Source organism: Adelges cooleyi, unplaced genomic scaffold (assembly GCF_023614345.1).
Source record: "Adelges cooleyi isolate 19-005CV unplaced genomic scaffold, UGA_ACOO_1.1 ACOO_flye_CR_arks_rails_tigmint_CR_PRNA_118, whole genome shotgun sequence".
Taxonomy (NCBI): Eukaryota; Metazoa; Arthropoda; class Insecta; order Hemiptera; family Adelgidae; genus Adelges; species Adelges cooleyi.
In genome coordinates, this window is record NW_026095771.1 from 2,211,752 (window position 1) to 2,226,247 (window position 14,496).

The following is a 14,496-nucleotide window of genomic DNA, read 5'->3' on the forward strand; positions in this document are numbered from 1 at the left end:
CCAACAGAACTTGCCTTAAAATTCGTTGATCCGATGTCCACTAAAGCACTTCCGTTTCAATCCGCTACACGGTGTCTATAATGTTTAATATTTGTCTTTAAATGCTTAGCAAGTAAGCTATGTAGTATAAATTTATAGTTTTTGAATTATATTTTATTTTTACTCTTCCTTCGTCAATTACAATTACAAGAATATTGTGCAGAATTGTACACTTGTGTGAATTACACCTTAGCAGCGTTATGAAAAAAAAAACAATAATTAATAATCTATATATTAATAATACATAAAATTATTGCAAATATATAATTTACTTCTTGTTATTATTTAGTCTCAAGAATAAATAATAGTCATCGTCAACGTTAATAGATATTTCGTTTATCTACTGCATAGATATAACAAGAACACGGCGAAGCACAAAAAGCCGTGTTTGATTATGAATTTATTGTAGAAAAGTAAACTTATATTTATTTCATTCTAACAAGATTAGGTAAATTGTATATTATGATTTTAAACCATTAATGGTGATTTGAATGCAAATCACCTGTTACTTGGACAATTTTACCTCTTAAACTATCATTGGCATTAACCATGTAATTTGAAAAATAGTTATCACACTTATTTAAAAAATATCAGACAATCTTAGTATTTATTATTACGTGTTAATTTATCTGTTTAAAAATCTATATAAGACCGGACAACTAAATTTTATGTATTATTAAGTTTTAAATGTTTTATAATTTTTAATTTTAATATATAATAGAATTAGAGAATAATATTTCAAATAAAACGGTTAAGGACAAATAGGTATTGAAGTATTGTTTAATAATTGAAGTATTCTTTTTCAAAAAAGATTGCAAAATTCAGCAAAAAAATTTTTTTTTTTTTTAAATTAGCTGTTAAACCTGGCTTTGCCTGGTTAGATATTTAATAGTATTTGTAAATATTATAGTAAAAAGTAAATCAACATTTAAAGGAAAGATTATAGTGGCTTACTGCGCTTTACCTGGAGTCAACTGTTACCGATAGACTACCGTGTACCGTGTAGTCTAACGGTGCACTACAAAGAACTTAATCAACATATTTGCGATAAGTGAAATTAAACTTTAATCAACTCGTGAGAGTATACTTAATATTTAACAGTAAATCAGTCAAGTCGAGTTATAAAACTAGGTAAATTTTTACCTATCATTTACCTTAAAAAAAAAAAAAAAGTTCATTATAATATATACATTTTTTTGAATTCTAACATCAACGACGTTGGCCCCAAGAACCGCCAGAAGAAGGCCCTCCACGTCCCATTGGTGGTCCACCACGGCCCATTGGTGGCCCACCACGTCCCCGGCCGCGACCAACTGAAACACAATATCATAATTCAGACAATGTACATAAGAGAAAAACTCAAAAAGCTGGTTATGTACCCGAAGATCGAATCATGCCGCTTTTGCCTCGGCCGGAAGCACCGGCCATGGTCGCTTTGCTTTTAAACATTGGCGCATTGCGCAGCATGTCGGGCAGTATTATGAAACGGACCTTCGAACCGCGAACGTAGCAGTTTTCCATTTGGGCGACGCGTCCGTCTCTGAACGTGACGTGCACGTGCGTTATCTAATCAGACACAAAGTAAGGTTTTTATCAAGCAGTTTTTCATCACTTGTTTAATGCTACCAAACGGTTCACCTACCTGCACGTTCATGTTGTCCTCGGCTTCGATCAGTTTTCCACGGTACACCTCACCGTCAACGGTTTCGCACGTTATTATGTGCCCTTCGGCCTCGTGAAGCACTTTGATCGGGACGCCTATACTCATTTTCGGAAATAAACTGCTGTAGATTTCGAGAAAAATAAAAACAGAAAGAGCACTTCAGTGTCTTTTCGTAGCCGACCGTGTTGTTGTCACAATGCGATATTACGATTGTACGCGGTTGCAGCGGCGGCGACGGCCCGGCAACGAATGTCATGGAAGAAAAACCGTTAACGGGGTCGCGGTACGGTGCGGCTGGTAACGCTACCTCCACTTTTTTGAGGTTAAGAAACCCTCACGTTTCGCGTCACCGTGATAAGCGATAAGACACAACGTATTACGTGTTGTTGTTTGTTAGCACAATGGCGAACGGCGATCACCTGCCGTTGTGGCTCTGACTCACGTCCGACCCTTACCGAACATAACTTCTTCATAATAATTATTTTAATGTACTTGTTTTTCGTGAAATATCGGAGTATCCATCAATCGTTAATTATTATTATTGTAAATCCCACGGTGGCCCGACACTTTGTTATGATATCCGCTGCGGATAAACCGACGGACACATGGAATTTCAAGCGAAAACTTTGTTAGTAAGTACACAACGCCAAATCATGCATGGCCTGACCTCGTTCACACGACGATAATGATGTCGTGTAGCATTAAGTGTCGTGATACCAGAGTAACAAAGCTTACTTACCACGGTGCCTCGACACTAGTGTCGCGTTATTGTAACTTTTGGTATGCGAAACCGCGTTCGTGTAATGGAAAAAGTCACGGCACTTGTGTCACCGTGTGAACGATGCTTAACGCGCCGCATTGACCTGATTCTTTAACTGAAGGTACTGTCCCTCATAATATTAAAGTATTAACAAAAATACATAACAAAATATAATTAAAACCCGTTTATTAAATTTAAACAGAAAAAAAGTCTAAAAAATATTTCTACATCTTTTTAATATTTTTTAAATACAAAAAATTGCAATTCTTAATAATTCATATTTTATCAACAACTCTTGAGATACCTAATGTCTCTTTTTATATAAATCATCATCATCACATGTAGCTTTTAACAGGCCATGAAGGCCCAACGCTGCCATCATGAGATGGTTCCTTGACGAATTCGGTATCCGGGACGGGTCGTCAGTCCATCGCCGACTATTTTTAATAACATTTATTTTTTACGAATATCTTTTTTTTAGTTTGATGGTGCAGCTACAAAACTACAGAGTGTATGATCTTCTATGGCGCGGAGCCATGAGAATTCAAATAGCCACTTTTTAAGTAGGTTGTTCACAATAATGACTTGTAGGAATTTATGTCAAACAACTATACAGAATTAAATTACAAATACATTTCTATTGTTTTATCTGGAAAAAAAAATTGACAGCATTAAAAATTTTACTAAGAAAAAAAATTATTAAAATAAAATCTTCTTGGCTTTATGACTCTCCAAGAGTCTTCGCCGCCACCGTCAAAGCGTTCCATTTTTCCCTATCCTGGATTATATCCTTCCAATCTTCTACGTCCAGTGTTCTTAAATCTTGACTTACCCCGTCGAACCATCACTTCCTTGGTCTACCCCTCGGTCTTTTCCCACTTGGTTGGTACTCTATAGCTGCCCTCACAGCCTTTGATTCATCCCTTCGCATAGCGTGTCCGAACCATTGCAATCGTTGTGCCTTTATGTAGTTGGTTACCTTCGGGCTTTGTGAAATTTCTTGGATTTCGGCGTTTGTCCTTCTTCGCCAGCACCTCAATTCATCATCATATATCGCACCGCAAATCCTTCTCAATACCTTATTCTCCAAGGAGAGATTGGTCGTTTCCCAATAATTCCATTACTTTGGTTTTTTCTTGATTTACTGTTAAGCCCACTGTTTTAGCTTTGTCAATTAATTTGACTGTATTATTCGCTACAGTTTCTTTGCTATTGCCAATTAGGTTTAAGTCATCAGCAAATCCTAACACATCCAACTTCGATGCACCGACCTCTAGCCCATATCCATTTTGTTGTACACTTCTTATCACCTTTTCTAGCGCTATATTGAATAACAAGGGAGAAAATGCATCTCCCTGTTTAAGACCTGTAATTACTTGAAACTCTTCGGATGCGGTTTGGTCTACCCTTACCTGGTACTTCGTACCTTCCATACACATTTTTGTTAATGCTATTAGTTTTGCTGGGAACCCAAATTCACTCATTATATTATACAAGCTCTCCCGGTGTATGCTATCGTAAGCTTTTTTAAAATCGACAAATACTTGCCATATTTTCTGTCGAAATTCATATTTCTTTTCTATAATTCGTCCGATTACTGACAGCTGGTCAATCGTTGATTTACCTTTCCGAAACCCATATTGGTAATCTCCGATGCACTCTTTTGCTATAGGTTGCAATCGCTTCAATAAAATCCTTGAAAACACCTTGTACACTGTATTTAGTAGGGCGATTCCTCTGTAGTTGTTACACTCTAATTTGTCTCCTTTCTTATGCAGTGGGATAATAATAGCTTTGTTCCAATCCTCCGGAAGTCTTTCTTCCTTCTATATGGTCAAGCACAGTTTGTGAATATTTTTATGCAGTACCTCGTCTCCGTATTTCAGTAGTTCGGCCGGAATACCATCAGTTCCAGTTTTTGATGCTATTAATTGCCATCTTGGTTTCATCTAAAGTAATTTCGCGTATCTCCGGTTCAATCCTTTGTTCTTCCCATCTAGGCACTAGGTTCTCTAGTTCTTCCCCATTAAGCAGCTCTTAAAAGTATTCCATCCACCTACCTACTTTTTTGTCAGGTTCCATCAATATCCTTCCATCTACACTCTTGACGGCTTTCAGCGTAGGATTATATTTTTTATACTTCCTAATTTTCGTCAAAAAGTTTCGCACCCTACCCTGCGAATAATCTTGTTCGGTACTACTAAGTAATTCATTCATATAATTCCTCTTTTCTCTTTGTAAGGTTCTTTTACTTAACCTGCGTTCTTGTTCAAAGAGTTCTTTTCGCTTCTGGTGTGTTTGACCTAAGATAACTTTGCCGGGCCTCCCCCCTTCTTGCTATTGCGCTTCTACTCTCTGCATTAAACCATTTCCTTGTTTGGCTTTTTGATATGTCCACTGTCTTTTTTGCTGCTTTAATAATTGCATCCCTAATTGACCCCCACTGACGTATATCACTTGGCTTATTTGCATTTAATTCTTTTTCTATTTCTTCAGTGTAGTTCTTCCTTTCTGCTTCACATTTTAGCTGCTCTACATTAAACTTGGGCACTTTGGTATCTTGTATTTGCATTCTTTGCAACTTGACTCGAAATTTTGCAATAACCAGAAAATGATCAGTCACAGTCGGCTCCTCTGTAACTCCTTACATCTGTTATGCTAGATCTAAACCTTTTGTCTATGAGGAGGTGGTCTATTTGATTTTTCGTCCGTCCATCTGGTGCACTCCAAGTCAGTTTATGTATTCTTTTATGGGGAAATGTGGTACTACTAATGATCATGTTCCTAGACGCCGCAAATGATATTAGTCTTCCTCCATTATCATTGCTTAGGTCATGAGCAATTTTTTGGTCCAATTGTTGGTACATAGTATGTTTCTTTCCCTATCTTAGCATTGGCATCCCCAATTATTATCTTAACAGTATTTCCAGGTGCATTGTCATGTATCCTTGTCAATTCGTCATAAAAGGACTCCTTAACGTCTTCTTCACTGTTTTCCGTTGGAGAATGTATGTTTATTATGAATAGATCCATGGGTGTCGTCTTCATTCTTACTGAACTAAACCGCTCAGATATTGGGTTAAATTCAGCTACCCGTGATTCATAGTCTTTGTGTATTGCAAAGCCAGCACCTAAGTGATGTCTACTTTCCATTCCCTTGTAATAAATTATGTACTTGCTGATGCTTATTTGTCCTGTGCACGTCCGTCGTATCTCCTGTAACGCTGCTATTGACACGTTGTACTTCTTTAAAACTTCGGTAAGATTTTGACATGCACCGGTACAATATAAACTTAGTATGTTCCAAGTCGCAATCCTTATATCTCCACATTTCCGTTTCCTATTTCCGTTTAGTTTTCCAGGGTCATCAATCCGTCTCCGAGGCTTCATTGGAGGTTTCAAAACAGGGTTTTTTTTACAATGTAATTAAAATAAAATGCATATTGTAAATATATTTTTGTGTTTTTCTAAAATTTTATATTTGGTAACAACTACAGACCAAGCACAATGGCTAACAAATAATAATAGTTTATGACTTATGTCCTAATACAAAGTATTTATAAATACAAGACTTTAAAATTTATAATAATTATTATTTTAGGTATCTTGTTCAATTCAAGTTTTATTTAATAGTAAAATAATATTTAAAACGCTCTTAACCATAAAATAATGCACTCCGCGTATTCATATTTCAGCAACAATGTTGTCATCTTCAGCGCTAAGGACAGACTGAGTTTAACTCAAGTCTGTTTTAGGCTCTGTTTTTAAAATTAACTATTTTAAAAATAATGGATTGATCTGTAGTTAAATGTCTTATAAATATTGCTTACACATATTTGAAAAACGTGCAATATTAGAAAAGTGTTTTTAAATTTTGTATTCAATATATTTTATGACATTTAATTTTTGACCAAAAAAATTATTATAAAATAATTCTTTTAATACTAAATATTTCTTAGATTTATAATTATTTTCTCAATTGAATTTCAACAACAATTCAAAAATTACAAAAAAAAAAGTCTCAGAAACACAAATTTGATGAAAATTATATCAAAACTCAAGTCTCAATTACATTTTTTTATAAATATGATTTTAATCCTTATTTCATAGAACATATTTTTATTAATAAGAATATTTTAAAAGCATTTTGTAACTAATATTAAATGTATGACGTTGAATTTGTGACCAAAAAATTACTATAAAATATTTTTTAAATACTAAACATAATAAAATAGATTATTAACAAATAATTTGTTTAGGTCGATGGTGCAGCTACAAAACTTATGCGCAGCCAGGAGAATTCCAACCGCCAAAGTAGCTGTTGCAATACGAGTAAAGTATGTTTGATATTACTATTTGTCAAAAACGACAAGTCTAAAATAACAGAAAAACATAAATTGTGCGTTTGCAGCATTAAATACGCTCTTGGCTTTTCTGTACAACATTTGTCAGATAAAAGCAATAGCTATTAACCCACGTTTTTTAATATCGTTGTCTATTACTTAAAAATTGTTATTATTAATTTTTTATATTTATATGTGTTTAAGCAAAACTTATATTTAAATCACGTTATTCACTTAGAAATAATAACTTACTAAGCTCTAGTGATTACGTATACTTACTTAAAAATGTAAATTATTTATTTTATTAATTATTATAATATGATATACAATGTGACAGTGTTAATATGATTGTTTAACAATTGAAATCAAATTTGTTTTATCTTTTATTTATAATTTTACCAACGTTTTAAATTCAAATTATTCATATTAAAATTAAAACAATTTAATCATTATGAAAATAAGAATATATTAAATTTGTAATCGCTATAAAAAAGTATTTTACTTGGCTTAATTTTTATTAATAAATTTAAGAACTATTTAAATACTTTTTTTGTCCGCCTTATAATTTTGATATTTCACTATTTTCTAATTTGAGTCATATTATTTTGCTGGTCTAATATACTTAATACATTGTTAAATTTTGTTACTGTTCATAATTTTTTTTTTTTTTTTTAATTTGCTTTTTAATAATATTTTAGCATAAAAACCATGTTTACTACTAAATAAGTTTTTACTAATATTATATTGAGTTGTATAATGTGTAACAAAATAGTTTTAAAACATTAATTTAAGTAAGTCATTATGGAATAGTGTGTTTTTTTATTCTTGTTATACCCATATGTTAATTATAAAATGGGTATAACAAGAATAGGAAAATTAATTATTCTCATTGGTCATTATTGAGATCCAATAATCTAGTTTTGTTGTTTTATGAAATTTGATGGAGAAAACGAAGATGTTCATGCAGCTGTAGAATACTATGATTTCAGCATAAGATTAAGTTGTTTCCAATGTTTCTTTTTAAAATCATAAAAATCATAAGGAAGTATTGGAAACGACTAGATGTTATGTCGATATAAAGTTATTATGATATAAATTAATTTTCCTATTTTTGTTATACCCTTGTGTAATTAATTTATGGGTACAACGGTATTAACGGTGGTCATCAATGAGGTTTAATAATCTAGTTTTGTTTTATGAAACTTGGTGGAGGAAACGGAGATGTTCTTGCAGTTGTAGAATACTATGCTTTCAGCATAAGTTCGATTTGTTTCCATTATTTCATTTCTAAATCATAGAAATCCAGATTTATTGGAAGTAACTAGATGTTATGTCGATAAGTAATTATTATGAGAAATGAATTTATCTATTCTTGATATACCCATGTTTCAATTATTCCATGGATATAACAAGAATAGGAAAATGCATTGATCTAAAGTTTTAAATTCTATTCCAATTTTTAATCGGATGAAATGATTAACATGTAGTTAAAAAAAGAAGATGCAACATAAAGTCTTTATATATTTTACATTATTTTAGTCATAATTATTTTTAAATGAAGGCCTTGTTATCGACGAAAATTACTTTTGGTCTAACATACTTTAATTTTGTTACTGATCACAATTGTTATTTTTGACATTTTCATGTCTTAGCTCTGGAACATTACCGAAAAAATTAACGTAAAAACTTGTCACAATCTGTTAAGAAATTGAAGATGGGGGTAGGGGATCGGGCAAGAGATGATAGGCGGGGGAGGGGGGATTAGCTATGGCACATAACCGAAAAAAAAACTACCAAAAAAGCGTTACGCTGTTATTTTAAATTATGTGTTGTATTTACAACGATAAAACTAGAACTAAATAATAAATTAAAAATAGTTTAAGGGGCCGAATTCTCTATGAATTGTTTAAGGCCAGATATTATGAAAACACAAAAATATTAGCCAAAAACTTGATATGCTTACTAGCCACCTTAGATACTAGCTTGATCTAAAACATTACTCTAAATTTACTTCAATGAGTCATGAAAATGATCTTTCGTGGTTGCAGACTCTGCTGAAAAACTTAAAAAAAAATTTTTTTACATGTATTCATTTTATTAAAATAGCAAAAATTTCTTTGGTTTATTAAACCTTTTTGTTTTTTATTACAATTTTAAAGTGTAACAAAATTTACGTATTGTAGTTACTCTTTAAGTTAAAACTAATTATATATTATAAGTAAAAAATATTTTAGCATACAAACCATGTTGACTACTAAATTAAATTTTACTAATATTATATTGAGTTGTATAATGTTTAACAAAATAGTATAAAAAAATTAATTTAAGCAAGTAATTATGGTTCGTTTGTAGATAGAACTATTAGAAACAACCAAATGTTATGTCGATATGTAGTTATTATGACATAAGTGCATTATTTTATTCTTGTTATACCCATGTGTACTTATATAATGGGTATAACAAGAATAGAAAAATGAATTGATCTCATTCGTCATTATTTCGGTCCAATAATCTAGTTCTATTTCTTATAATATCTATTAAGAGAAAATGGTGGTATTCTTGCAACTGTACAATACTATGATTTCAGCATAGGATCGATTCGTTTTCAAAATCAAAAAGAAGTATTGGAAACAACTAGATGTTATGTCGACATGCAATATTATGAGAAATGAATTTATCTATTCTTGATATACCCATGTTTCAATTATTCCATGGATATAACAAGAATAGGAAAATGCGTTGATCAGAAGTTTTTAAATTCTAGTCCAATTTCCAATGGGATGAAATGATTAACATGTATTTGAAAAAAGAAGATGCTACATTAAGTTTGTATTGTAATGTACAATATGTACATTACTTTAGTCATAATTATTTTTAAATGAAGGCGTTATCGAGGAAAATACAATTATACAATGACATCGAGGCAGATAAGCCATAAATCATTGCTTTTAATGATGTTACTCTAAAATATTATTTTTTGTTAATAAAATCTTTTGTACTACAACAAAATATACATTACAGTATTTGTTGATATTCCTTTTACATTAGTAATAACGCTGAAATATTATATTTATTAAGATATATTTTTGATAAAAAACGTTTTGTAGGTGGATGGTGGAGCTATAAATCTACAGTGTGTTTGCTTGTATAGGACTCAGTAAGAAGAATTACAATCGTCGGAAATGATGCTGCAAAGGATACTCATTATCTGAGTATATTTCTGGATTTATAGAAGCCTAGTTTTAAAGTATTCTATTCGTTTTTATTTATAATTTCTCTATAAACATGTACATTTACCAGAACCATGCTCGTTTAAGTTCACAGTTGGAAGTGCCAAAACATTTTGTCCGTTAAACTCATTTGCGTCATTAGTTATAAATAGAGAGCACAATTTTTTTTCGACCAAGTTTACAAAACTTAAAATTAGAAATAAAATATGCCGAATTTTTCAATCATAGTTTTATTTATTTTGCTTATCCAATTAAATAAGGATTTACTCTTTACATTTTATGGTCAAAAAACAAGATTCGCTAAACATTTTCAACCTTTTTTTTTTTATATATTTTTGATATCGATGAAATTTGTTGTGATTTTTATCAACCAATCTACAGTTTTATAAACAAATTCAAATTGGAAAAGAGCAAAATGTTTTTTATGTGCAATACATAAAAAAGAACGTTTTTTTTAATTATTGTTCGATTTACTTAATTTTGGCTTGTAAAACGTTTATTTTAAGTATTGTACTATTTCTAAACAATCTATTGTTATTTATTGAGTATTTTAAATACTTTTTTGTCATCCATTTAAAACAATTTTTAAAAGTTTTAGACATAAATGAACATGGGATCGTTACAACTTACAAGGTATGTTAGTTAATTTGTTGACGTTTTATTAACTTTTTAATTTCTGTGATAAAACTTCTTGTTTGCCGATAAAACTTTTAGTGTAACAAATTAAACTATTGTAAAAAATCTTTTTATAAATTTACTAGAACTCAACATTTATAATATTTTCTATCTAAGGTGTCTTATATAAGTTGTGTGGGTAACTCTTACTCATAACTTGTACATGTGGCACAGGCCTGTGTAGAATTTAATTGAAAATGTATTTATTGAAATTCCTACGTTGCCAAAAACATTAAAATATTTTATAAATATAATATTTAATAAAATATGTTTTTTTAAAAATAAATTATTTGTAGGTGAATGGTGCAGCTACAAATCTACAGTGTATTTGAAACTAAGACGTTTCTAGAATAATTTAACACAGCTGGGTAAATTACAATCGTCAGAAAATCTGCTGCTATGGATATCTACCAATTCGTTACAGAACCCCGTGTTCTTGGTATATTTCAACATTTATAAAAACGTAGTTTTAAATTGCCAATTAGATTTTAATATTGGTATATAATTTATCAACAGACTTGTAATTATTAAAACCATCAATATACTTTTTTTTAGTGCACAATTAGAAGTGCCAACACTTTTTGTGGGTGTTTATTTTTAATATTCAGCACAATATTTTTTTTGACTAAATTTACTAAATTGGTAGATTATTTACCTTATGTAATATTCGCATGAAATAATATGTTGGTACATTTAATTTAAAAAAATATGTGATTTTAAAGATATACCCCCATATTTACTCCCCGGCATTTGTGACCTGATGTCGGAATCCTAATTGTATGAGGGAACATTGTATTGTCATCCGAAATGAATGGCTGGGCCAAATTTCAGCCATCTACGACTTTGGGAAATGGGTCAAAATAATTTTTTAAGATTTCAAAAATATCCGTACAAGCTTACGTAATAGTGAGTTGTAGAAAAGCATGCAAAAAATAATGATACAGTTCAACCTTTTTTTTCTGGCTATTTTATAAACACTAGAATTTTAATCTACAAATGACTATACCTATTTATATAACTCGACATTTGAGTAATATTATGTTGTACCTAAAATATTTTTTAAACTTTTACTCATTAAAGTAATTTTATAGCATTAATTTGGATATTGTCATTTAAAATATTATGTTTTATTAATTAATTTACTATTTTAAATAAATGAGTGTAAAAATAACTAGTACAGTGGATCTACAAGAATTATTATTATTGTAAGTTATAAAAAAAGATAAAAATACTAATCACACATTATTGTAAAACCAATAGAATAACCTCGCAGATGAAGGTTTAAACAAAATTATATCTCAAATTCCCAAAATCTATTACACAATTATAGGCGGTTTCCCCCTGAATTTTCACCTGTGGGTGCCCTTGTCGCAGATCCGTATCAAAGCTAAAAAATTAATATTGAGAGTGATGTTTTAAAAAATGTTTAAATACAACATTGTCATGCAGAATAAAATAACGTTTTATAATATTATAAAAAATCATTCAGTTGGGTAGAATTTCTTAAAAATACATTTATAGTTATTATAATGTAGTCACGAAATTGTTTAATTTTAGAAACCGTAATCTTAGATTTGAAATTCTTATAGTCATAGGACAACAAAAGAAATGGAAGAATTTGAGATACGTACAAAAAAAATGTGTTACTAAATCTGGTCAGGCATCTATTAAATAAATTAAGAAATGCATATATGTTGGTATCTGAGACTTCTTGCGGCCCATGATGGAAAACAGAAGGTAAATATAAATATACTTTTATTTAAAATATATAAAATCTGTACAAGAAATTATTATATATAATAATGTATTATATATAAAACATTTTTAAATGGAAGGGAATTTTAACGAGGACGATTCTGAGGAGGATAAACAAGGAAAGGAACACACAATGGAAGGTAATTTTACTCATGTCAACGAAGAAATCGTTAATTTAAATCCCTATTATGAAGCAGAAGTAGGCAATAAGTTAAAACCAGCGCTGAAACGTCAAAAAAATAAAAATAAACTTTGAAGACGAATTGCTACATCTCTTAAAAGTCAAGACGAAAACTATCCTGATAGATGTTTTTAATGTCTCTTTTGCCTCAAATCAAATACATAAGCGAAGATAAAAAGCCGATGCTCTATGTTGAATACACTTTTTTTAATTTTTTTAGGAGAAATTAAAGCGTAGGCCAGTTGTATCTGTGAACTATTAATCCTAAGCTGTCAGAAGAATTGGACAACACTAGTGAACCGCTGACAACATACATCGTTAATAATTATGTACGAGTATTATGTTATATGTATTATAAGAATCAATTATTCATTAAAGAGGTTTAGACCAAAGTGTTAAACTTTCGGGAAATTTAAATTGAAAAAAATTATACGAATTATTTTTAATTCTCATGCACTAATCACTATACTTACTTAAATTTGTTTATACCAGTTATTCAAATATTTTTTTAACTAACAATAAAAGTTTTAATTGGACGAATTTAATTTTAGAATTTTTCATAAACAAATGAGTTACATACCTTTCTTCTCAAATAAAATTACTAAATAATAAACGGGATTGTGTGCAATACGAGTAATGTAAACCAAAACTACTTTACCAATATATTTTATTATGACTTAAAATGTATAAATATTCAATAGCAACTTTTCCCGACACAGTTTAATTTAATTTATGATTAAACGGTTCTGCTAAGAAAGTAAGTGTCCAGTTCTGCTTACTTAACGATTAAAGTTATTTAAGCTTGATTTGATTTCAAAGAGAATTTAGATCCCATGATACTTTCGTTGGATCTTTGTTTAAAGACATTCATAAGATGTCGAAATAAATCTTCCTATCTATAAAGAAGAACAACTAGGAACTAATGTTATCATATTAGGTAAACCCGGTATGACATCAGAACAACTTTGATCAGTTATTTTAACAACTCGATAAAATGTAATCATTGTGATGATATTATTAAAACCTTTAATTGTCACTTTATTTTAACAAAAAGACTGACAAAGAATATAAATTAGTGATTTTAGGTTAAAAGGTATATGTTTTCTGTTATTTGTTTATTATTTCTCTAAAATTTGGTATAGAGACCGAGCGTCATATCATTCAGAATTGTAACGACCTAAGTGCCACCGTTATTATAAATTATATTGTTTATCCAAATAGTAAATAAGTCAAACCTGTGATTTATTCTACTTTCGTCTTTCTGTATACATCAATTATTTATAAAAACTGTAAACAATAAAAGTATTAAATGTACTTCTGTCATTTTCATTGAACTCAATATAATATAAAAAAAATTATTTTCAATTGGTTCTTTGTTTGGATTAAAGGCGTCGAAGATAGGCCACAATAAACACATGTCATTGCCTAACCCATCGTCGTTAAGACATCTGTGGTCATACTGGCCACAAGCTGACAGCGGCAACAATAAGTAACAAATTATTTATATTTAAATCTTTTTAGGGAATGTATTAAAAATGTTTTTTGTGAAAATTCTAATTTTTTAATTTAAAATGTCTGGACCTTACAAAAAAAAACGTTCTACACGCCACTCCTACAGCTTTTTTTAGATCTTACTGTACCGAGGATTTCATTGACAGACCAGGAATCTAAAAACAAATTAGCTCTTATAATTAAATGGGGATGTGACGGAGCATCTGGACAAAGTGTTTACAAACAAACAGATCCTAATAATACTTTTGAAAATGATTCTAGTATTTTTATTATTAGTTTAGTTACAATAAAATTGTATGATTCAAATCTTGACAAAGTTAATTGGAAAAATGATCGTC

General features: G+C 30.3%; 1 protein-coding gene and 2 long non-coding RNA genes across 3 annotated transcripts; 2 read left to right on the forward strand and 1 right to left on the reverse strand.

Moving 5' to 3' along the window:
• Nucleotides 1-808: 808 nt before the first annotated feature.
• On the reverse strand, nt 809-1,921 carry LOC126847726 (small nuclear ribonucleoprotein Sm D3-like). The gene is made up of 3 exons (XM_050588107.1): nt 1,682-1,921; nt 1,419-1,605; nt 809-1,352 (listed from the first exon to the last, which is right to left on the reverse strand). Exons 1-3 carry the CDS (start codon nt 1,805-1,807, stop codon nt 1,249-1,251), a joined length of 417 nt encoding a protein of 138 aa, XP_050444064.1. The 5' UTR covers nt 1,808-1,921; the 3' UTR covers nt 809-1,248.
• Nucleotides 1,922-2,107: 186 nt separating this feature from the next.
• Nucleotides 2,108-10,239, forward strand: LOC126847727 (uncharacterized). Its single transcript, XR_007687118.1, has 4 exons — nt 2,108-2,334; nt 2,944-3,025; nt 6,722-6,799; nt 9,913-10,239. It is a non-coding gene; the product is annotated as an uncharacterized LOC126847727 (long non-coding RNA).
• Nucleotides 10,240-10,549: 310 nt separating this feature from the next.
• LOC126847747 (uncharacterized) lies at nt 10,550-13,092 on the forward strand. The gene is made up of 5 exons (XR_007687122.1): nt 10,550-10,668; nt 11,007-11,149; nt 12,300-12,447; nt 12,546-12,605; nt 12,867-13,092. It is a non-coding gene; the product is annotated as an uncharacterized LOC126847747 (long non-coding RNA).
• The last annotated feature ends 1,404 nt before the right edge of the window (nt 13,093-14,496 follow it).